This window comes from Acomys russatus, chromosome 2, assembly GCF_903995435.1.
Source record: "Acomys russatus chromosome 2, mAcoRus1.1, whole genome shotgun sequence".
In the NCBI taxonomy this organism is placed as follows: Eukaryota; Metazoa; Chordata; class Mammalia; order Rodentia; family Muridae; genus Acomys; species Acomys russatus.
In genome coordinates, this window is record NC_067138.1 from 33,068,502 (window position 1) to 33,093,475 (window position 24,974).

Genomic DNA, 24,974 nt, shown 5'->3' on the forward strand with positions numbered 1-24,974 from the left:
AGGTGGATCTCTGTGAGTACCGAGGGCAGCCTGGTCTTCAGAGTGAGTTCCAGGATAGCCAGGGCTACATAGAGAAACCCTGTCTCAAAAAAAAAGAAAGAAAGAAAGAAAGAAAAGAAAGACAGAAAAAAGAAGAAAAGAAGGGACTGTGTCCCACGTATCTCAGGCTGTCTTCAAATTCACTGTAGCCAAAAATGACTGTTCCCCTCCACCCTCCCCCCTTCACCCCCAAATGCTGGGAATACAAGCATGAGACACCATCTACCCTATGAAAGCTAAGTACTTTTAAGGTAGATAAATTTTTCAAGATTTATCTTAAAAGTTATTCTAATACCAACCAAAATTTTATCTGTCTTTTAGGGGGTTAGTCACAATCTGATTTTTTTTTTTTTTAATTTTTTAAATATAGAAACTGTAGTCTCACCATAGCAACTTCAACAAAGGGGCGCAAAATTGGAAGATCTACTTATTTTACTAATGCAGATTTTGAGATTTTTGTTGATGTCTGTGGCTGGTGCATCCTGGAGGGTGAAAGAGACTTGAGGCACTGGTGAGCACAGGAGAAACAGACTTCTAGGGAGACAGCTTCAATGAGGCTGCCTGTTTAATTGGGAGAACAACGACTATTTAAACCTTTGGGGGCTTTGGGGTAAATGTACATCATTGGCTGGGGCTAAGGTACTAGGAGTGCCTCATTTGCATGAGGAGGAATTTCACGTGCTGCTGGACTTGACCCTATAAGTGAAGGAGTTTAACCTGCTCTCCAGGGTATGTGAGCACCTTGAGGATGGCAATGGTAGGGGTGCAGGGCTGCGTGCACTGGAATAAACAGGCAAACAGGCCCAGGGCAGGGAGGGAGCAATCTTATTCCAATCTCAGGATGAGAATTGGACATTGCTCTTATCTGGCTCCCCAAGTCCGGAGGCTCTCTGGCCCCGTATGTAGGTATGTGCCCCCATGACCAGCAAGGTTTATAATATTTATATAATCACATGAATACTTCAGTCAGCTTTCTGTTTTTTTTTTTTTGTTTTGTTTTGTTTTTTTTCAGCTTTCTGTTATCATGAGAAAAATGGCTAACTAAAAATAAGTTCAAGTGAGAAGAGGTTTCATTAGATTTCTTAGTGCTCTCTCTTTAGGCCTATGGCAGTACAGTACAGTGTGGCAAAAGCTCTTGGCAGAAAACAAAACAAACAAAATAACTAGTCACTGTAGGGTGGCCAGGAAGCAAAACAGGAATGTAATTCAGCAATAAAAAGGAGGGAAGTATTGATGTATGCTGAATGAAAGACAAACAAGGCAACTAGATTATATAAATGAATGCATTTATGTAAATAGTAATAGTAAACATTTTGAATTTTCATAATAAAGCATGCTTAAAGAAACTCTTTTAAGCACTAACCTAGTTCTTTATGAAAAAAGTGCAAGGAGACTGACCACCCTGCCTCATAGATAGCGTAGATTTCTGTCTGTCCCTACCCATTTCACTGTGGCTTTGCTTTAAGAAGGCACTGAGAATTAAACCAAGATAAGTAATCTAATCCGTGTTTCTTTAATTTAATAATTCAGAGTTTACAAAGTTTCCTATAACATCAAGGAGTTGAATGGCAGATATTTTTATCACATTTTTAGAAACTCAGGCACTGTGGACAGTGAATGAGGAGGCGAGGTTAGTCCTCCTCTTTTAAACTGTTACTTTTAGTCCGGTGACTTTCTGCTTTGGTGACCTACTGTGTTTGAAGATGAGCTGCTCTGCTCTAACTGCCTTCCTGCCGCTGCATAAGCATCTTCACATTGTGGGACTCAGACTTGGAATATTTTTCTGCTGGAATTCTGGTCACTTGAAGTAGGCAATGTATTTCAAACACTTTGGCCTTCATAATACCGTGAATAATGCAGCAAATTATTATGTATGAAGCTGTTGAAAATGGTCAGTGTAATGCTGAGTCCCGTGGTGCATTTTCGGCTGACTGACCCCTCTATTTGTACTACATTAGTTACTAATAGAACCCTTTGTTTCTGTGTTCAGTGACTTAGAATCTAGGAGAGAAGTGAAAAAAGAAGAAGGTGAAGCTTTTGCTCGAGAGCATGGACTTATCTTCATGGAAACTTCTGCCAAGACTGCTTCCAATGTAGAGGAGGTAAGGAGTGAGGGCCTCGCCATTTGCTTACAGGTGTGCCTCACAGACCTCAACACTGTATTACCGCTCCCCATTCTCTAACTTCACGTTTTAGCAGTTGTTGAATATAATAAAGTAGAGCAGTTGCTTTCTTGTTGTTTTTTCTTTTATCATGTGTTTTCCTGTCCAGTTCTTGCACTGTCTGCTGAAGCCCTGTGGCCTGCATGTGTCAGTACTTCTGTGTGCAGTATCACTGCCTGAGAATCCTGGTGACTTTTTGTTTACTAGGGGGTTTTTGTTTTGTTTGTTTGTTTGGTTGGTTGGTTTTGGTTTTTTGAGACAGGGTTTCTCTCTGTAGCTCTCACTGTCATGAACTCAGTTTGTAGACCAGGGTAACATCAAACTCACAGCAGTCCACCTACGTTTGCCTCCCTGAGTGCTGGGATTGAAGGCAAGCGCCACCACACCTGACTGAATCCTGCTGTCTTTAATGGGTGGAAATTATATTATCTTTGTTGTTGTTGATCTAATCAGCCTCAACAGTTTTCTGAACGCGTTTTTTTATGCTATATTACTTGGATGTAGTACAGTAGATGATTAGAATTACTACATTTTGATTTCTTTTTGTTTGTTTGTTTGTTTGTTTTTTTGAGACAGGGTTTCTCTGTGTAGCCTTGGCCATCCTGGACTTACTTTGTAGACCAGGCTGGCCTCGAACTCACAGCGATCTGCCTGCCTCTGCCTCCCGAGTGCTGGGATTAAAGGCGTGCGCCACCACGCCCGGCTCTTACATTTTGATTTCTATCAAATGAGGAAATGAGGCTAAGAAAGCGGTTTACTTGAAGTAATATTGAATTTCTTTCTCCTAGGTGAGAACAGCTTATAAAAATGACTGAAAGGAACCTTAGAAAACAGTGGCTGGAAGATCTCATTGTTTTAAGTCTAGCTGAGAAAAAAGCCCTGTGCATCAGCTAGCATAGCACTTTAGACATAGGATATCATTAGTAAATATTAAATTAATACTTTGTGTTCTTCTAATTAACCCTTAAATCCAAAAAATAAACTGTAGTAATTCTGTGATATTGGTTTATTCAATGAAGAAGTCTTCTTTGGTAAAATACACTTATCTATACCCTGAGGTACCCTGGGATGATTCTAAATGCATTTCCTGCAGGCACTAACTAGTGCTTATTAGTAGCAATAATCACAGCTTGATAATGTACATTTCCCTTCACACAGAACACCCAGTGAGAAATCTCTTCCACCTTTTGTCTATCTTCAAAGAGAAATGCATGCATAAATATATGTAACTGTCTCAGAGAGCTTCTCTGTTGGTGTGGATTTGAAGTCATAAAGCCAGTCTTTGCTGGGGAAGGGTTTCAAGACATCTGAGATATATCTGCATTAATGAAGAATCACACTGTGAGGTCAGATAACAAGGCTTCAATACATGGAAAAAGTTTAGACTTCTAATTCTGTCTTCTTTGTGTGCCTTTTTTCTTAACAAACACATGTTTATTTGTAACCAGTAAATTACTGTTGTTCTTTTGGTTGAGTATTTGAATGTAATGCTGTGTTCCTAGAGTAGATGAGCAGCACTATAAATCTATATTTATGATTTATATTAAGAGTCCTTTAAGCAAGAATGTGCCTTGTAAGAAAATACTGCATTTTGCCTAACAATGAAAACCAATTCACCTCCCCAAAGGTAAACATATTATGATGAAGCATTGTAAGATGGATAACTGTGATCTAAAAAAGGATAGAATCAAGTGGGCATAGTGCCTAATGCCTGTAATCTCAGCACTCAGGAGGCTGACTCAAGTAGAACAGCCATGAGTTTGAGACTAACCTAGTAGCTAACTTCTGCTACCAAGAAGATAGGCCAGATTATCTTTTTCCTGTTGCCAAGTACAACTTTAAAAAAAAAGTCACAGTATCAGGAAAGAGGCCCCTAAATACAACACAGAGCTCTTAAGGCTCTTAGGGGATCTGTGGGTCTTAGGGAACCAATCGGACCATGGTTAATTTCAGGCTGGTGTGACTACACAGTGAATCCCTACTTCAGAAAACACACAGAGGCTAGAGAGATGGCTCAGTGATTGAAAGCACTGGCTACTCTTTCAGAGGTTCCAAATTTAATTCCCAGCACCCACATGGCATCTCACAGCCATCTATAACTGTTGTCTCATGGGACCGGATGCCTCTTCTGATGTACAGATGTTCATGCAAACAAAATACTCATATACATAAATAAATAGATGTGGAGGAGGAGACAAAAAATTCACTGTAAACAGACATCACAGAAAAGAGAGGGTCCATAACCATTACTAGACTAGATTTCCCCAGCATTAATTAGCAGTAAAGAAATAGAAGCACCACTTGCCATGTAGAGCAGTGTCAGAGGAAGCCTGAATGCAATCCAGAGTCTCACATGTAGTCTTCACAATGCCTAGCTTCCTGTGGGAGATTCCCTGCATGCCTAGACCACACTGAAGAAGTGAGGGAGGTTGAGTGTGTACGGTGGCCCACACCTGTTATCCCGGTGCTTAGGATGCTGAGATAGGAGGATTCCTGTGGTTCCACGGCCAGTGTCAGCTGATGAGTGCGTTCCGAGCTAGCCTAGGGTACAGAGTAAGACCTGCATCCCAAAATATAAATTTTAAAGCAGCTGCTGAACTGCAGGAGGAAAAAAATAGGCTGGGGGAAATGAATAGTACCAAAGAGATTTGTGGGGTTATAACAAACGTAGTTATGTATTGTTAGTCCTAGAAGAAGAAAAGAAAGTCTGTTTCTGGAAAAAAAAATATTCAAAACAAACAAAACATGACTGAAAGCTTCACAGATTATGAGGGTCAGGGAGAGGGTACATACAGATTCAAGCAGAGCCAACCTAAATAGAATAACACCAAATCAATCCATAGGAAGAAAAAAATAGCTCTGTATGGTCGAATTTCTGAAAGTAAAAGAAAAAGAAAACTTGAAAGCAATGATAGGTAACATCCCAGGGGGTGTGGAATATGGGACACAGCAATTCAAATGACAGCGTTCTCATCAGAAACCATAAGACAGACTGGAGATGGCTCCATGGTTAGGGACACTTTCTGCTCTTGCAGAGGAGTGGGGTTCAGTTCCCAGCATTTATGTGGCACCTCACAATCATCTGTAAGTCCAGTTCCAGGGAGTTCCTACTCCCTTATCGTGCATGTGGTGCACATATGTACATACAGACAAAACACTCAGACATATAAGAATTTTTCAAAAGAAATCTTGGGAACCAGAAGAAAATGGCACAATTTTCAAGAGCTGGAAGCAAAGAATTGTTAACCTAGAATCTTGTTCCTGCCACATATGTCTTCATTCCTATGAAGAAAAAAATCAAGGCAGATCTACCATAGAATAATGTTTATATTAAATAATATCAGAGCACTGTAATGAAAGAAAAACATAAAGATGAATATGACTCACTATTGAGGGTTATAAAGTATGTCTGATGGTTGAAGCAACCCTGTTCAATGTAGTTATCAGTGTAGGCAAAGGGAAGTCTTTTAAACCGTAGCTAATGAAGGGCCATCATGGGAAGTAGGGTCTCTAAGCTTTACTCGGTTTGGTAAAATGTGAACCCTAGTAGATGGTGGTTACTTATATATGCACAGTATAATACCTAGTGCTGTGCTTAATATTTTCATAGAGACACACCAGAAACAATATGGCAATCATAAGTCTAACAAAGATTTACATTACAAGAAAGAAGAGATGCTGGGCATGGTGATGCATTCCTATAATCCCAGCTACTTGAGAGGCTAAGGCAGGAGAAGCAGTGAATCTGAGTAACTAGAGGAGGCACCATTTCAAAATAGAAATTTTTAAAGGAGCTGGAATAATGGTAGAGTTTTTTTGTTGTTGTTGTTTTGTTCTTTGTCTTTTTTTGTTGTTGTTGCCTTTTTTTTTTTTTCCTAATGTAAATGAACCCTGGTATAAAACACACACAGGAAGGAAGCAAAGGAGAGAAGAGGGGGAAAAGACATGATAGACTTGGGCTTTATATGTCAATAATAACAATAACAATGAGTAATAGAAACCTAAATATACCAATCAAAGGAGAGTATACTCCATAATAAGTCAGTTCACCAGGAAGACATAGAAATCTTCAAATGTATTTTTCCTAAACACAGCTTAACATACCCACCTAGTATCAAATAACTTAGGATTTTCAACCAAAAAGGCCATTTGTTTCTTTTAAATTCAAAAAGGATGGCTCCCAGATACAATTCAACAACCCAGCAACATCTCCATCTTGTTCCTCTCTATTCAGCCTCTTTATAACCAGCCCTATAATCATGTGATAACAATACTTAAACATCCATAGCCATCCAGTAACATTTGAGGTTTAAATATGGTCTTGGGAAACCCAGAACAAGGACCCATTGAGCAAATACAGACTTCTGGCTTCCTGTGGGATATCCAGTTGTGGTAAAGAGAATGTTGGCAAGAATTGTTAAACTGTGGATGTTCTTTGCCTTATCTACAATTTCTTGACTGCATATATTTCACTATGATTAACCTAACAAGACACCTAGAGTTTGTAATAGGGAAACACTGGTTTGGTAGTTGAGAGATGCTTAGGTCAAAGTATAGGAGAAAGGTGGGAAATTTCAGTGCCCCGTCCCAGGTCATCACACTCCAGGAACTTCCAGGTGCTCAGCTTTGTAGAAGTTCTTGAAATAATTAATTTGAGTAGTCCTTTAAACTGTTACGGAAGTTATTCGTAATTAAGGAAGTTATTAAAAAATAAGGGAGAATTCATAATTAAAAACCTTCCTCAGAGCCATGCTTGGTGTCCCATATCTTTTGTTTGTTTGTTTGTTTGTTTGTTTTTTGTGTCCCATATCTTTAATCCCAGCACTTGGGAGGCAGGTAGATATTTGTGAGCTATAGGTCATTGTCTACATAGTGAGGTACAGGACAGCCAGGGCTATGTAGAGAGACCCTATCTCAAAAGAAAAAAAAAATGCTTAAGAAATATATAAGTCCAGATTGTTTTCTTGGCGAATTCTAAATGTTTAAGAAAGAAATGATTACCAGTTCTAGACTATCTTTTCCAGAAAGCAAAAAGCAAAAGTTAGCTTTTTATTTAATGGAAATAACATTGCTCTGGCACCAAAGCCACAGAAGCAGGCAGATCTCTGAGACTGGTCTGCATCGTGAATTCCAGGCCTGCTAGTGCTCCATTGTGAGACCTCATCTCAAACAAATAAAAAGTCCTCAAGGAGATAGCACTACATACCTATCAAAATTACCTAAATGAGAGAATGACTGAACTAAATGCTGATGGGGAGATACTAGATCATTCACACATGGCTGGTAGGACTGACTGACACAGCCACAAACTTCTTACAGTCTACACTAAAATGGAGCTACCCAACAACCTAGCAGTTGTTCCCATGGGCACTTACTCAAGAGAAATGAGTGTCTACACAGCAACCTATATATACACCAATATTCAGAACAGCTTTATTCATAATAGTCCTAAGCTAGAAATTATCTAGCACCTTTGGGGCTGAGGAAATGTCCTTACTAAAAAAATAAAATGGAAAAAACTGTTGCTATGTGAAAATACTGGATGAACTTTCAGGCAGCTGAGCCCACTGAAGTCAAACACAAGCCTTGTCCACTGTGTGATTGCGTCTGCTTTCTTTCCTTGAGGTGATGAAATGAGAGTCCATAGAACAGACGGGTCACTGCCTGGAACCAGGAGGGTGGCTCATAGGAGGAAGTGCATGAGACTATAAAAAGACAACACGGAAGAGTCTGTCTCAGTCACTGCCCCATTCCTGTGGGCAGCATGGCAGTGTGCAGGAAGGCATAGTGCTGTAGAAGGAGCTAAAAGTTCTATTTTCTGAGCTGCAGGCATCCGAGACAGCCTAGTAAGGGCTTTTGAAACGTCAAAAAAAACCTACCCCTAGTGACACACCCACTCCAACAAGGCCACACCTCCTAAGCCTTCTAATCCTACCAAACAGTTCCACCTGTGACTAAGAATTCAAACATATGAGCCTACGGGGCCCTTCTTATTCAACCACCACCGAGTGCTAAATATTAATCTATCTTATTTTATTTAATTTTTGTATTTTGTTTGTAATGGTGTACTATAGTTTTCTAGGAAATCACCATTGGGAAAACTAAGGAAAAGCCATATTAGGTGGCTACATTACTTTATAACTTGAATACCAGTTGACAGTTGTCCCAAAATAAAAAGATTGATCAAAACAAACAAACAAACTTTGTGACTGGAAAGGTCACTGGATTGTTAAGAGCACTTGCTGTACTTCCAGAGGATTTGGGTGGTTCACAATCACTTGTAAATCCAGTTATAGGGGAACTGTTACCATCTTCTGGCCTCAGTGAGCATATATGTGCTCAGTGGTGCATATATGTGCAAAACACTTAAACACATAAAATATAAATAAGTCTTTTTAAAAATAATAATAACCAACGTTAATTAACCAGTACTTTTTCCCATTTATTTATTCATTTTACATCCCCATCCAAACCGCCTCCCTCCTCTCCTCCCAGTTCCGCCCCCTCAACCCCATCCTCCCAGTCCCCCTCTCCTCCCTCCCCCTCCAATTGATACCAGTCCACCCTGGGATCTCAAGTCACTGCAGGACTAAGCACATTCTGGAAGTGACAAGGCATCCCAGCTAGGGAAAAGTGACCCAGAGATAGGTAGCAGATTCAGAGACAGCCCCTACTCCTGTTCTTAGGGAACTCACACGATGACGAAGTTGCACATTGGCTACATATGTGTAGGGGGTCTAGGGTCTGTCATTGCAAGCTGTTCCGTCCACAGGGACTCACAGAGACTGAACCACCAACCAAAGAGGTTGCATAAACTTAGTACTTTATAACGTTTTATTAGTAGACTATGAAGATTAAATTATACTTTAGAATTCTTGAATACTGTATGTATTTTTTCATGTTAGTAAGTAAATTAATAAAATTATGTTAAACATAACATTTAGGTTTTATGTGACCTTTCTGGGGAAAAAAAGTGTGTATGTGTGTTCACCATATGCATGCCTTATGCTGGAGTTACAGGTAATTTGAGCCTCCTTTCGGGTACTAGGAACCAAACCCAGGCCCTCTGCAAGAGCAAGTGCTCTTAACTGCTGAGCCATCTCTCCAGCACCACCCCCTGTACATGTCAGATTTTGTAAGCACAACTAATTATATAATTAAGTAAAAGCCATTTTAAGGCCATACACTTGGATCCAATAGCTCATTCTGGTGGATTCACGCTGAAGTTGACTAAGCAGTCTTACCATGTTACAGGGAAACTAAAACCATTAGAGGCCAGGGGTATATCTCAGGGTTGGAACATTTTCCAGTCATGTCTGAGATCCAGTGCTCAACGTCCAGCTGTATAAATGATCAAATGAATAAATATCTCACATACATATCATCTTTTAATACACGTGGTTTAATGATTCATAAATTTGCCTATATTCTGATTAATAGACTATCTGAGCTCTTTTTAGAAAATTAAGGCTGTATGATTATGCGTTGGTTAAATCTCCTTGGTATGCTGTTGGTCTTTAGGAGTGAACCTATATTTCCTTTTCTACATTTTAACAAACATCTAGCTTCTGTAATACAAGTAGAAACCAAGAGTTAGGGGCTCTATTTTCCGTTAAGCCGTTAGAGTATTGTAACACAACACTGCTGTTGTTTCAGACTAGCTGGAAATACGCTTACTATAATCTGTACACTTACTGTTTACTATTAATCAGCTTAATGATTTCATTCATGGAGGCTGTATTTAAGGGAAGAAGGGACATAGTAGGATTAGGAAAAACTGCAGAAGACAATTCAAATAGCAAGGAATAGTCTGGTCCAAAGTGTCGTTAGTCTTGGCTGACAAGTACTAAATTAGAATAATAAAGCACAGTTAAACTCTAAGAGATGACTTAGTAACCTGCTATCCTTCCTCTGAGTGCCACCAGGTCTCCCCCTCCAGGGGATATGGTCAAATGTGAGGCACCAGAGTACGTGAGAAAGTCATATCACACTCTCCACTCAACTGTGGAGAGTGTTCTGACCATTGGCTAGATCTGGGAAGGGGTTTAAAGTTTACCACCTATATTGTCCTTGGCTGGTGCCTTAGTTTGAGCGGGACCCCTGGCCCCAAATCTGCCTATCATAATGTTCTACTTGTAGGTTTCTAGGACCTTCTGGATCCTTCTACTTTGCTATTCTCCCATGCTTCTCTCATCTAGAGTCCTAATAGGATGTCCTCCCCTCTGTCCCAGTTTCCTGGTAAGTGAAGGCTTTCGTGGGACATGCCCCTTGGGCTAGTATGCAGATATAAGTGAGTATATACCATTTGACTCTGCTTCTGGGTTAACTCACTCATTATGATCATTTCTAGCTCAATCCATTTGTCCACAAATTTCGGGAATTCCTTGTTTTTAATAGCTGAGTAGTATTCCATAGTGTATATGTACCACAGTTTCTTTATCCATTCTTCTACTGAGGTACACTTAGGCTGTTTCCATGCTCTGGCTATTATGAATAAGGCTATGAGCATATACAGGGGGAGGAAATCCCCCTCAGGAACAGTCATAGGGGAGGGGAATAAGGGGAAAATGGGAGGGAGGGAAGAATGAGAGGATACAAGGGATGGGATAACCATTGAGATGTAACAAGAGTAAATTAATAAAAATAAAAAAATTTTTTAAAAAAGCTGACTTAGCAGCAACTCTTCTCACAGAATAGGAGGTTGGGGTAGCACTGTGATCTTGATATTTAAAATGCTTATTTCACTGATGCCTGAAAGGAGTAAAGATAACATCCCTTCTGTTCAGTGTGCTGCTTCTGACACAAAAGCTACAGTGAGGAACCTCATTATTATAACATGTCCTCATGATGCTGATCCATGGATCCAAGCTGAGTGTCCTCCTCCCCCTATTGTACTCTCCCTTTGCAGTGCAGGTACCACCAGCACCATCCTTCAGCAGTACTGTACTCTGATGTGTTTTCTTTAGTAATAGCCTCTGATGAGCCAGCTGTTGTGCCCTTACTAGAATTGAGGCCATCTTTCGTGAACTAGGATCTTAAATTTAAAACAGCACCAAAACAATACTTTGAAGTTAATTTATAGAGGGTGAAAACTCTGCCTAAATTAGGTAATACTTATGAAGATAAGAATTTCTCAGAAATACCTATGGATATGAGAAAAATAAAAAGAAGAGGGATCACATATTAACATTAGCACACTCAAATATTTGTAGACATAAACATTAATTATATACAAACATGGAAAGCCTTCCATTATAAACATGTCTTTGTTAGCAAACTACTAGTTTCATGTATTTATTTCCAAATGATAAATTATAATTTTCACATAGCAGACTATAATGAGAGTGCATTGCTGTTATGAAGTAGATTCTACACAGCTTGTAGTGGTGACTCTGAACACTGAAGGAACACACCTGTAAGCGTGGTAGAAGTACCCTTTAGACTCAGTTTCCCTAAATGGCAGTGAAATTTAAGGACCAATGTTTTGCATGGTTTACTTTCAATTTGACACAAACTAGAATTGTCTGAGAAGAGGAACCTCAGTTGAGGAAAATCTATGTCAGATTGTAGGCAAATCAGTAGTCCCTTTTCTTCATTAATGTTTGATATAGGCCCATGGAACCTGTGCTACCACTGGGCTTGTGGTCGTGAGTTGTATAAGAAAGAAAGCCAGTAAGCAGCACTCCGCTGTGATCTCTGCTCCAGATCCTACTTCCAATTCCCTGCCGTTACTTCCTCTGTTGGTATCTGAAAGTGTAAGATGAAATGAACCCTTTTCTTTCCCAATTAGCTTTTGGTCATAGCATTTATCACTGCAGTAGAAACCTAAGACAACCAGTTTCAACCAGAGCATTCTTGCTCTATCTGTTGTCTCCCTCTAATAATTTGCCATTAATGCTTTCAGTAACCATCACTGGTCTTTTTAAACATAATGTCCAAGTACTATACGTGCTTACAGTAATAATACAGTCAGATGCGGAGGGTGTTTTCTTAAGTGCTTTCATTGTAATGTCCATTGCTCACAGAGGACTCTGGCCTAGGTAGTGGAGATTCCTGTTCCTCTCCATTATACTGGCACACAAACAAGAATACCAGTAATGATTGTTTTGCTTGGAGTTCCATGGGCAAACAAGTATAGGAGAAAATAGATATGCTTCCTCTTCAAGAACGAGAATTCACAGTAATGTATTAATATTGATAGCCCACTGTAGAGAAATGCACTAAAAAAGCTAGATATGATTGCCGATGCCTGCAATATCAGCACTTAGGAGGTTGAGACAGGAATTTTGCTCTCTGTTTGAGGCTAGCCTAGGCACAGAGGAAAACCTTGCCTCAGGAAAAGTGCTGTTTTATTTAACTCCTAGTTTTCTAAGCATGTCCCATGTATTGTAGGGTAGTTTCGCGCTTGTTATCATGACCCAGTACTTCAAGTTGTTTTTCTTCTCTGATTTGATGGTACCACTTAAACGTGGCAGGAGGCACAAAAACTATTGTTTCTTCTGATCCAAATATCTCATACGCTTTTGTAAAAACGGGTGTCTTAGATGAGTGCTTTTCTCCAGTGATACAATGTGTGCACATTGCCCGAGACTCCTGCTGCAGTGCAGGTTCTATGTCAGTTTCCACACTGCACAGGCTGGAGTGCACTCCCCGCCCTTCTAAGGCACATGGTTTCAAACCCTCTCATGATCTCCATCAGTTCCTTCCTGTTCACTCCTGGCTAACAGCATGTGATTCTATAATCAAGTCTTAACTATCTTCGAAATAAAAACCTGTCCCTCCAGTTTCTAATGAGAGTTACCCTAGGCCTTTTCTTTACTTAGTTTCTCGTCTGAATTCTTCCCCATGGGTAAGTTCATCCTAGCCTTGTGATTGCCATAGCTAACAAGTGGATTTCTGTTCCTACTTTAAACAGTCTCTTGCATACCTTTGACTATTAGAAATAGCTTCCTTAGCTTGGTGATACCATCTCTTAATGTCTCTCCAAACATCTCAAAACTGAGTTCAGATAGCCTTTTAGCTTAGTGACCTCAGCTCCTCCAGAGGATTCTTCATGAAGGTTCTTCAGAGCTGTGGCCCACACTGAGTTGGAGTCCTTTGCTGTGCAACTCCAGTCTCCAGTATTTCTCCTATCTGTCCAATTATCCATTCAGTCACTTCTTTCAGTAATTTGTATTCCCTTCATGTTGCTTTATTGGTCCTAATTGCTTCCTAAGACTTCCTGTCTTCATTTTTCAGTCTTTTTCTCTCGGATCTTCCAAAAAGTAAAAAACAATTGTTACTCTCTAGTTTCTTTAAAACTGTGTAGTTGTCCCCCTCCAAACATGATAGCCAAGGCCCTTTGGTTGCTAGCACCCCACAATGTATTCTCTATATTAAAGTAGGAATTAGTCGTCTGTGATATGAATCCGCACTCCACAGCCATCTTATGCACTAGAAATGCCCTTAAGGATATAGTTAGGTCTGGCCTCCTTGGGAGTGCCCTCTGTAATATTAACTGAATATTAACTGTCTCTCCCCACTGCCAGCCAGTACACACACATGCACACAAAGCCTAGGTTTAGGTTTTAGGTTCCCCTGTCTGCTTTTGTGTCATGTGTATGCTATTAACCTCTTTCCCCTACTTAAGACCATTTTTCTACTCTCTGTCTTCTTTCTGGCCTCATGACTTATAGCCACATATTCATATATACAAATTCATAAACACTTAAATCTAGATGTGATAGAAAGCACACAATCTGCTTTTTATATAATCTGGCTATTTTATATAATTTACATTTGTATTCTACAGTTGTCATGATTTTATTTCATGATTTTTTTATTATCTATCTATCTGTTTATTTAGTTGGCTGGCTGGCTGGCTGGCTGGTTGGTTGGTTGGTTTTTCAAGACAAGGTTTCTCTGTGTAACCTTGACTGTCCTGGACTCACTTTGTAGACCAGTCTAGCCTGGAACTCACAGTGATCCACCTGCCTCTGCCTCCCTGAGTGCTGAGATTACAGGTGTGTGCCACTACTCCTAGCGGTTTTATTTTTCTTAATAGCTAAATACAATTGTGTGTGTGTGTGTGTGTGTGTGTGTGAGAGAGAGAGAGAGAGAGAGGTTTACTCTTCTGTTGGTGGACATCCAGGCTGGCCCATTTTCTGGCTATTGTGAATAGTGCAGCAATAAACATGAGTATGTATGTCTCTGGTAGAGCTTGAACATTCTTTGGAGCACGTTTGTTTGTTTGTTTGTTTGTTTGAGACAGGGTTTTTCTATGTAGCCCTAGCTGCCCTGCAACGTACTGTATAGGCTGGCCTCAAACTCAGAGATCTGCCTGCCTCTGCTTCCTGAGTGTGGAGATTAAAGGCCTGTGCCACCATGCCCAACTTTAAGAGGACTTGATGCTCTTGCAGAGCTCTTGGGTTCTATTTCCAGTATCCACATGGTGGTTTATATGATCTTTAACTCTAGTTAGAAGCAATCTCTCTCTCTCTCTCTCTCTCTCTCTCTCTCTCTCTCGTTCTTTCTTTTCTTTCTTTCTTTGTTTTCCTGTTTCTCTGTGTAGCTCTTGCTGTCCTGGAACTCACTCTATAAACTGGACTGGCCTGGAACTCAGAAATTGTATGTCTCAACCTCCTAAGTGCTGGGATTACAGGCATGTAAGTGCTGGGATTAAAGGCATGTGCTATCACTGCCCAGTTTTTTCTTAACTCTTTTAACTATTTGAAAGTTCTCTTTCTCCCTGTATTCATTTTGCCTAACAGATTAGAACTTTGTGTGAAACCAGAAAAAACAAAACCAGAAAACTCTAAGGCACAAAAGTCTTTGGAGTGCTGAGAAGGGGTGCTTTCTCTGGTTTACCGCAATCTCTTTTGATCTTCATGACACAGATCTACTAAAATTTCAGAAGATCCTAGTGAGTATGTGGAGAAAAGGACGTCTTTGCACACTTTTGGTTGAAATGTAGGGTACTGTAGCCACTGCGGATCAAAAGGGATGGGAAGTCTTCAGAAAACTCCCGTATCATCTGGCAGTTGATCCTACTCTGATCTATAGCAAAGGAAATTAGATTAATATGTCAAAGAGACCTCTGCATTCCCTTGCTTATTGCCACAGCGTTTGTGTCATCATGCAGCTGTCACATCATATGCTGACGTGAGAACCAGCTCAAACCAGAAAGGAGAAGGAGATAGACACACTTAAGCCACACTACACAGCATTATATACAAGCATCCCAAAATATCATGGTGTGTGTGTAATTTTTCTGGTTTTATGTATTCATTTAATTTAAACATTTTAAGTCTCAAATACTTTGGAAATTCAGTGTAATATAAAAGGTTTTATGTGACATAAAAACACATTAATTACTTAAAATACCTCAGCCTATTGAGAAGTCAGGATTAAAATTTTTTGGCTTAGCTGCTAAGACACCTAGGACCGATGGTGCTAACTTGCCAAGCAACCGAAAGACAGGACCATTGAGAGAGAGCACACATAAAAACATACTTTCTTTGGGACCTCCAGCTCCCCAAATAATGACTTGGAAACCTTTTATATTTATTCATAATGCTTAGCCATAGCTTTGGCTTCTTCCCAACTAGCTCTTATCTTAAATTGTCCCCTTTATGTTAATCAGCATTCTGCCCCATGGTCCGTTACCTCTCATTCTTTAAGTTTCACGTGTCTGACTTCTCCATGTCTCGTAGGCGAATCTTCATTTCTGCCGCCTTCTCCCAGAGACCCTGACTCTTCATGGAAGTTCCACTTTCCCCTTCCTGCCTAGCTATTGGCCATCATCTCTTTATTGAGCCAATCAGCAAGTGAGGAAAGTGAATGTTTACAAAATGTGAAGCCAGGGATGGGCCATAAGAATACCAATACCAAGATCTGGCCAGTAGTCAGTTCTCTGCTGGTTTAGCAATCAACAGGAGACAACCTTAACACAATGTATCCCAACACACACATGAATTGTGAAGATGGCTCCAACTAGGAAGAGGACTACTTCAATGCCTCACCTACTCTATGAGAGCCCATGCTTGTTGCTGATGATTGTAGGTAGTGAAAAAATGCTTTTAGGTAGCTGGAATGTAACTGTACGCTGGAGGCTTTCTTGTCCCGTACACTCAGGTCTCAAGTGTTGAAGTCCTAGAACAGGACTTCATAAACACAATTGGATCATCTTGTGAGATGTGGCCATCCATCCCACGAGGAAAGCCTACTATCCCATCGACCACTCTTTGCATATTGGAAAAGGGCCAACTCACCTTCAGCCCCTCTGATTTGGCCACTGCTCTTGGGAACTTCATAGATAGTTCTACTTTTAACTCTGGAAAGTTGCTTCCACTTTCCTAATGCAGGTAGTATTCGTGTGTGTCACACATACATTAGCCTGTAGTGAACAGTTATTCATAAGCATACAGATATATGGAGCACTGACTACCCAGAATTTTATGCAGCTTTAGAATTTCACTTGGTATCTTTCATTCCCTTGCGTAACCTGACTTTGTTCCACTTTATTGACCTGAATTCATCCGGTACCCTTCCATCTGAATAGATAGCGGGGTCACTGTGGCCTCTCCTAGTGAAGCAGGAAGCTGAAAGAAGCTAAGGCAGATGGGCTTTAGCACTCTTTGCCTCATCCCAAAGAGTAGCCCCAAAGAGGGCTTGAAAGTCACTGTGTTCTGAGGCCTCTCCGCCAAAGTAGACTACATAGGATCCAGAAGTTACAAAATCTGAAGGAAGTCTGTATTTAAACTCCCTAATACTAAATTTTGCCTAGTGTTTTCATAGGATTTCCCAATCTATGTATATTCGTCTTGTCTCTGTGTATCTTACTGTGTAGTGCTCACTCTGTGCATGACTTATAGCTGATTTTCTTTTTAGTGTTTTGTTTTATTTGACAAAGATAGTCTGATTGTCTGAAGAGCATGGACCACATCCATTTACTCTGTGGTGTCTGCAGGGCTTGCTGACTTAGGCACCTGCAGCTTTTTTCTGTGGAGAACTTTATCTCAAGACACACGAGTAAGAGGTGGCACTGAAGTTTGAACCTGTACCTCTGTACCTCCTGTGCTGGTTTCAGAGGTATAGCTGCATCCCACACCCATAAGCCTCTTTGAAAGGAATTTAAATTTTTAATTTTTCTAATATAATTTGAACTTCTCTCAGGAAACAGTATAAGCTATATAAATACTTAGTGCGGTGACTTAACCTATAGTAAGCACTTTATAGTTTATTATTATTTTAGCACAGGCAAATTGATACGTGTAGCTGCTTTCAGCATAGAATTCAACAAGATTTTTGGTTACATCATTTTTCCCAGCTCAGAGAGAACACTGCAAGTCATTTGTCTTCAGAACACCTTGTTCTCTAACATTTGTTCAAGATCTTCAAGTAAAATTGTTCAGGAGACTTGAAGTGTTACTTTGAAGTCAGCCTTAACAGATGTCATAATTTCTATTTTGCCACCAGGTGGCAGTATGATACATAAGGAAATAAGTGTTGGTCTGTAGGCTGACTGATTTTCAATGTTTAAGGTAAAAACTGTCATAAAAGTGTGCTGTATCACCCCTGCCTTTTCTCCAGTGAGCACCCGGAGTGTTGGGTATGTTGAGTGGTAAGACCCACTGCCATCAGCACTCTTCTATCAGTTAAGGCAGAAAGCCCTTTTCTCTGTCTTGGCCCTGTGCTTACAGTCTTGCATCCAACTCGTTTGGTCCAGCAGCAGTGGACACTATGTCCTCTCATGTTTACACCTTGTACTCAGCACTTACTAAGTGCTCTTGTTAGGGATGCTTGCAGTCCCCTTCAGTATTTGTACCTCCTTAGCTGGTTCTTGAGCTATACTCCATTTGTAGAAGGTCTGGTGGTCATGGTTGGCTGGTCGGTTGGTCTGTCTGTTTGTAGACAGTCTCCTATAGTCCAGGGTGCCCTCAAACCCACAATGAAGACAAGGATGGCCTTCAGCTCCTGATCCCCTGCCTTCAGCACCCATATGCTGGGGTTATAGGCACTACCATTCCTGTTTATATGCTGCTGCGGATCACACCCAGGGCAGTGTGTACACTAGGCATGCTCCTTTCCAACTGTGCTACACCCACAGCCCTGCATCTGTAATGTTTTATGCTTACATATATTTAACTTGTGCTAGTTTTCTAGTCCTTGGAATTATGTGTTGTACCAGTACCATTCAGATAACTGCTGCCAAGGGTTGGAACATGAGTGCCTGAAGTAGAAGACAAGAAAATGACTGATGAAGAAAATGAATGTAAGGGACTGATTGTAGCAGTTAATCAGAGAGGGAAGACAGGTGATGAAATGAAGATTGGCACAGGATTACAGTCCTACAATAGAGTACTCAGTGCATGGGAGCAAAGGCTTACCCGATACACTGGCTAAAGGAAACTGTCTATGGTTCATAAACATGTGTTTGCCCAGACATGGTTTGATAATACTTAAAATGAACTAATTTGACATCACTTTCTCAGCACATTTTTGCCCTGTGGTCATGTCTATTAATTTTGCCTTGTTGTTTGCCCCCTTCCCCTTAGTAAAGTCTTAAAAGAATTTTCCCTCAAAACCAAAACCAACATTTCAGCCAGGCACTGCGGCCTATGTATGTAATCCCAGGGGACTGAGGCAAGGGCATCACGAGCATGCAGCCAGCAGGAGCTGCATAGTGAGAACCTGGCTCATCTCACAAAGCGAAACCCAAAACTGCATTAGCCACTTTATGTGTCACTAGGAAAAAAATACCTGACAAAAGCAAATTAAGGGAGGAAGAGTTTGTTTGGGCTCACAGTTTGAGAGTGCGTCAAAGTAAGGATGTTAAATGCCAGCAGCACATTATCTTCACAATGAGGAGACAGAAAGATAAATACTGGTGTTCACTGAGAACCAAACCTGAGCTACATGTTATGTCCTTTTCTCCTATTCGGTTCAGAACAATGACCATAAAATGGTGCTGCCCAGCTGATGGTGGGTATTCCCACCTCAGTTAACCCTATCTGGATAACCCCTCACAGGCCTGCCTAGAGCCTGAGTTATTCTGTGTAACTCAAGGCATGCCCAGAGTCTAACCTAATCTGGATTATCCCTCACAGGTCTACCCAGAGGCTTGTCTCCTAGGTGATTCTAAACCTTGTCAGGTTGACAGTGTGAATCAACACTTGAAAAATATCTGTGATGACTGATAAGAAATGAAGAGTGAAATTAACATTTTAAAAAGACTGACTTGTTCTTATTTTATGTGTGTGAGTGTTTTGCATTTATGTAGGTATGTTCGCCATGTGTGTCCCTCATACCTGCGGAGGTCCGAAGAGCATATTGGATCCCCTAGAATTAGGAGTTATAGACAGTTGTGAGCTGCCATGTGGATGCTGGAAATTGAACATGGGCTTTCTGCAGGGGCATCAAGTGCTCGTAACTTTGAGCCATCTCCATTAAAATTACTGTTTTTAGTCCCAATCAGTTTATTATTATATCCTTATATTTTCTCATTGCTGAAATTTTATATCTTGAAAGGAAAGATTTTTATCTGTGATCCCAGTGCTAACTTACAACTTTGTTTGACCACCAATGAGCCTTGATAGTGCTGGGTTTAATGTTCATTGTGTTTGGAGAATCTTCCAATTTGGCCAATAGCTATACAGTTTAAAGTGGGTATGTTGATGTCGCATTTAATATGCTGGATTTCACATTCTAGGGAATCAGTAAAATCAGTCATTAATTTCCTAATAATATATAGTAAATGTTAATTTTTTGAAATATCTAAAACAGTGCATTTATATAGTATTTTCTGTATGGTACTCAGAAAGGTAGAAAACCTTTAATGTCTTCAGTGTTTAATCAGAGAATTACAGAGTAGAGATGCCATTATTCAAAGACTACTCCATTGAGAGACTGAATTATAATAAAAAATGTATAACCATTTATATATTTCAAGTCAAAGAAAATTAATTTCATGCCTTCCGGATATAAAGTATGTGTTATAACTGTGCTTTTAAAGTGCTTAATAAAGTAGTAAACACTGCTTAGCGAATAAAGTTAGTATAGTAACTTGGGAAATTTTATATAACATAACTTTCTTTTGCCTGTTTTTAAATGATTTCTCAATGAGTTGCCAGAACAGCTTGTCTAAACTGGAAGAGTCTCTCTGTATGAGGTTAGGGCGAGAACAATTTGTTTCTGTGATGTTACAGTACATATGTGGGGCCTTGGGGTCTCTGGTGGTGTTGGCGTTCACACACATGGTGGTCCTGAGGGAAGAGGTGCAGCCTCACTGAGTCTGTGTTATATGATTCAGTTAGCCAGGTTACTGAAGCCATTTTTGTAATTGACTTGTCATTAGTACAAAGTTAAATTTTTATTTATTTATGGATAACTTCAATTTTGAAGAGTGTAAATCAGTTGTTAGTTGGCTGAAAGCCAATTTCCCCTTCACTTTAGCGCCAGCACACACATGAAAAGCATGCTTGCATCCAGAGTGTCTTGTGACTCATCAGTGATTAATTCTTCTCATTATTTTGCGGCAAATTCTCATGACCCTCTGTGATGATTCAGTCGGCCACTTAGAATTTATGCATATTCATACCCTGTGTTCTTGCCACTCTCTTTCAGCTCTGCTTTGCTGACTGGGGTGTGCTTGGTACAGTAATGGAGCTGCCATAGATTGATTGCTCTGGGGAGCTGTCAGGCCTTTAAAGGTGAAAACGTATCAGTTCTATAATTGGAAAACAAAGGCTGTGATAGCAACATCAACAGTCAGATGGTTCCAGTATGGGGAAAGAGGAGAGCTGTGACTTCTTCCTCTCTCTGAGCCCTGTACTTCTCAAAAGTTCCATCAGACCTGTGCTGGTGGTTCAGCAGAAGACCACCTATGAATGTTCATAGAACACCACTTGAAGATGCCTTTCCTCGACTCTGTTCTGTACCCCATCTGAGTTTGTATACCCTCTGTAGCACTGTTAATATTAACATAAAATGCCTTAGAGAGTCTACATGAACATTGAATACTTGTGCATAATTTATAGACTTAATTTGGTGAATAGTTTTACATATACACACACCCACAAAATTTTTGCCCATATAGTAGTATGCTGTGTAGGAAAAGGCAGAGTTATTCAGCATGAGCCGTGTCCCTTTATCATCTGAACCCTGATTCCTTTATTCTTTCTTTGTAAAGATTATTGAGGGGCGGAGTGCGCATGTGCATGAGCACAGCACAGTTCCCGCCACTGTGCTGCATACGTTAGCTTCCAGCTGGTGCCCCCTCTCCTATCCCACTGTAGGACGTGGAATTGCAAGACATGGGCCACCACATCTGGTTTTTCAAGTGGGTTCCCAGGATTGAACTCAGGTCCTTGGGCTTCCATGACAAACACTTTGACCTGCTGAACCATCTCCTGGCCTGACTGATGCTGTCACTCAGGCTGTACACTAAGTATGGCAAAATCGGTCCCATGTGGAACATTGTCCTCTAAAACCAGCTAGTACAAATGTGTTGACATGTGTAAAGTACCTAGCTGACATGGCTTCTCCTGTTCATTATGACACTCTTCCCCCTCCTTGGCCATATTTGCTTTGGAGATAGAATTCACTTACCATAAAATCTACTCTTTTCAAGTGCACACGTAGGTAAGCTTCAGTTATCTACAGAGTTATACAACTATCTCCACAGTCATTCAAGGACATTTCCATCACCCTACAAAGAAATCCTTAGTTGCCAATCGCTCTCATTTTCTCCTCCTAACCCTCGGTAACCAATAATATATTTTCTGTCTAGGAATTGGACTGTTGTGACGTTTCATATAAATGAGCTTGAATTACATGTGTCTTTATTTGTTTTATACAGCATATTTTCAAGAGTCATCCACATTCTAGCCCAGACCTTCATCCTTTAAATGGCTGAATGTTACATCAGTAGCCCCTGTTTTAGTGTCCACTTGCTGGTGGCTTCATGTTGTTTTGTGTTTGGCTGTCATGAACAAACAATGCTAATGATGCAAATGAGCTTTGGCATGCATCCTCGATTCTTCCGTTAAGGGAAAAGCTTTCCGTCTTCACTGAGGATGCTGTCAGGTGTGCCCTGTCCTACCTCAGCAGTTCTCCACCTGTGGGTCTCAACCCTTTGGGGTCACATATCAGACATCCTGCATATAAGAGATTTACATTATGATTTGTAACAGAAGCAAAGAAATAATTTTATGGTTCGAGTCACCACAACATGAGGAACTTATAATAAAGGGTCACAGCATTAGAAAGGTCGAGAACCACTGCTCTAGATACTCACTCAAGAGTTTTCCAGTCTACTCCTATTTTATTGGATGTTTTCATGATGAAAAGTTGGATTTTGTCAAATACTTTTTATGCATCTATTAAGATGATAAAGGTTTTGTCATTAATAAACAAAGAATTTATTTTCATGTACCAAATGTTACAATATTCTTGAGAACTTTTTAGTGTATTATAATGTGTGTATGTGTGTATGCTCACGCGTGCGTGCGTGCGTGCGTGCGTGTGTGTGTGTGTAGGCACATGTATGCCTTGGCATGTGTATAGAGGTCAGAGGGTACTTTCAGGAATCTGTTCTCTCCCTTTGGGAATCAAACTCAGATTGTCAAGTTTTTTGGTTTCTTATTTTTGGTTTGTCGAGACAGAGTTTGCCTGTTCAGCTCTGGTTGTCCTGGAACTAGCTCTGTAGACTAGTTTGGCCTTGCCTCAGAGATCCACCTCTGCTTCCACGTGCTGGGGTCAGGGCATGCCCTACCACCACCCAGGTGACCGTCAAGATTTTTAAGGGAATACTTTTACCCTTTAAGCCAACTCTCACCCTCAGGAGTTGTTCATCACCGTCATGGTTAGAGGACGGTGCCTACAGTGTCCAGGGCATCAGGTCCCCTGGAGCTGGAGTTACAGGTGCTTGTGACACCCCCAGTATTGATGCTGGGAATCAAACTCAAGTCCTTTGAATAGTACAAACCAATCTTTCTACTTTGTATTTCAGGCATTTATTAACACAGCAAAAGAAATTTATGAAAAAATCCAAGAAGGGGTCTTTGACATTAATAATGAGGTAGGTACATGCAAATATTGTTCGCTAAACACTGATTGTGAATTGACACTTACTTAGCATCTGGAGTCATGATTGTGTTATTTATTTATTTATTTTTATTCCTAAAATGGGTCAATTGATCATTGCCATGTTAACAGTCATCTAGCTGAAAGCCTGACACGTGCAGTACAGTAGGTATGTTATCTGATGTGCACAGCACCTAGCTAGTTATGTTACCCGGAATGGTAGAGTACAAAAACTTAGTGTCTACATTATTGATGTACAGAGCACGGCAGCTCCTGGCTGTTACACGGTCTGTGGAATACAGTAGGGAGACCCTTGTGCTGTGACCTGCTGATTGTAGCTCAGTGGCTAAATGCCCATGTTCTAGTAGAGGATCACCTTATGAAATTGGCTCAAAATAAATGGCCCTGTGTGTTCGTTGCAAACAATGAGAAATAATGTAAATTCCCTCAGTTGCAAAGAAGACCCCCATTTATCCACATGTGCTTTTTCTTTGGGGAATAATAGCCTGGTATGTAACTGTATGTCCTTTGCTCTCGTGCAACATGTTCTCTTCCGATATGAGAGAAGGCAGTTCCCAATTTGGAAATGACTCTCATTAGAACAAAACACATTTATCAGGAGACCAAAGAAATGTATGTACTTCAGAGTTGGCATGGCTTTCCGTGATTTTATTTTAAACCCAATTTGGTCAACATGAATAGGACACAGTGTGACCCTTTAGATGATTGAGAATGTCCACTAGTGTCATTTTGACCTAAATTTCCCTCTCCGTGTTTATCTGTGTTTCAGAATGTTTATGTTGAGTACAGCGTGTTAGGTACATCACAGAAGCATTTCTGTTACTTTGTACTAAAGATGTCTGAGAGCGTGTTCTTGGCCTATACTTAGATAAGGCAACCAGCTGTCTGCCTTGTGTTTCCAAAAAAGTATTCAATTTATTTTTATTTTATTTTACTTTGTACTTTGGAATAGCACGGCCTTAAATCTTACATGGCAATACTTGTTGAGTTAATTTAAAGCTGACACCATTCAGAGATTAATGCCCTATAAATTGAACAGTAATTGGGCTTCTGTTTAAAGAGCACGTGTGCTGTTTCTGTCTGGTTTCATATAGTAGCTGACTGCTTTGCTGTGCCTTGTGCGGCTTTGATTATAATGTGCTGTCAGGAGCCAACAGGCCATGCTATTTATTTGGCCTAATGCCAAAGCTGACTTCTTGATTCCTGAAGAAGTTGCTACCAGCCCAGAGGGGGCAGAACCAATGAGCCATAGGGCATGCTTTTTATTAAAGAGGAGTCAAAAGAGCGAAAAGAAACCGCATCAGCCGCTGTCAATACTGAGCCAGTGCCAGAAGCCCCAAGGCTACTAGTGTTGCAGAGTAACTGCCAAGCACCATAAATCTGAGATTTACTGTGACGCAAAGTTTCCTTAAGAGCTTAATTTCTGGAGCTACTGTATTACTTTTCTCAAAGTGTTGTATTTTTAGGTAAAATCCACTTGAGGGAGTAAGGGTTAGGACACAAGTGTGAGTTTGACGAATGAAAGAACCACTCTGTGTGTGGGTTCTTGGCAACCGGCCATGTCTTTGGGGATCATAGAAATTATTGATGACACAGAGCACTCATGTCCCCTCAGCCTGCACAGCTGATTCAACATGGAACAGAAATGCTGTCTAGAGGAAAGATTTTACGACCTGTTAGAGCAGCAAG

The 24,974-nt window shown here is 40.4% G+C and overlaps 1 protein-coding gene across 1 annotated transcript in view; it reads left to right on the forward strand.

Moving 5' to 3' along the window:
* The window catches only part of Rab2a (RAB2A, member RAS oncogene family), a 68,348-nt gene that overhangs the window by 41,763 nt on the left and 1,611 nt on the right, over positions 1–24,974 (forward strand). The window contains exons 6-7 of the mRNA XM_051160016.1: positions 2,030–2,141; positions 23,191–23,259. Of these exons, the coding sequence (XP_051015973.1) occupies positions 2,030–2,141; positions 23,191–23,259 (181 nt within the window). The remainder of the gene's footprint in view (positions 1–2,029; positions 2,142–23,190; positions 23,260–24,974) is intronic.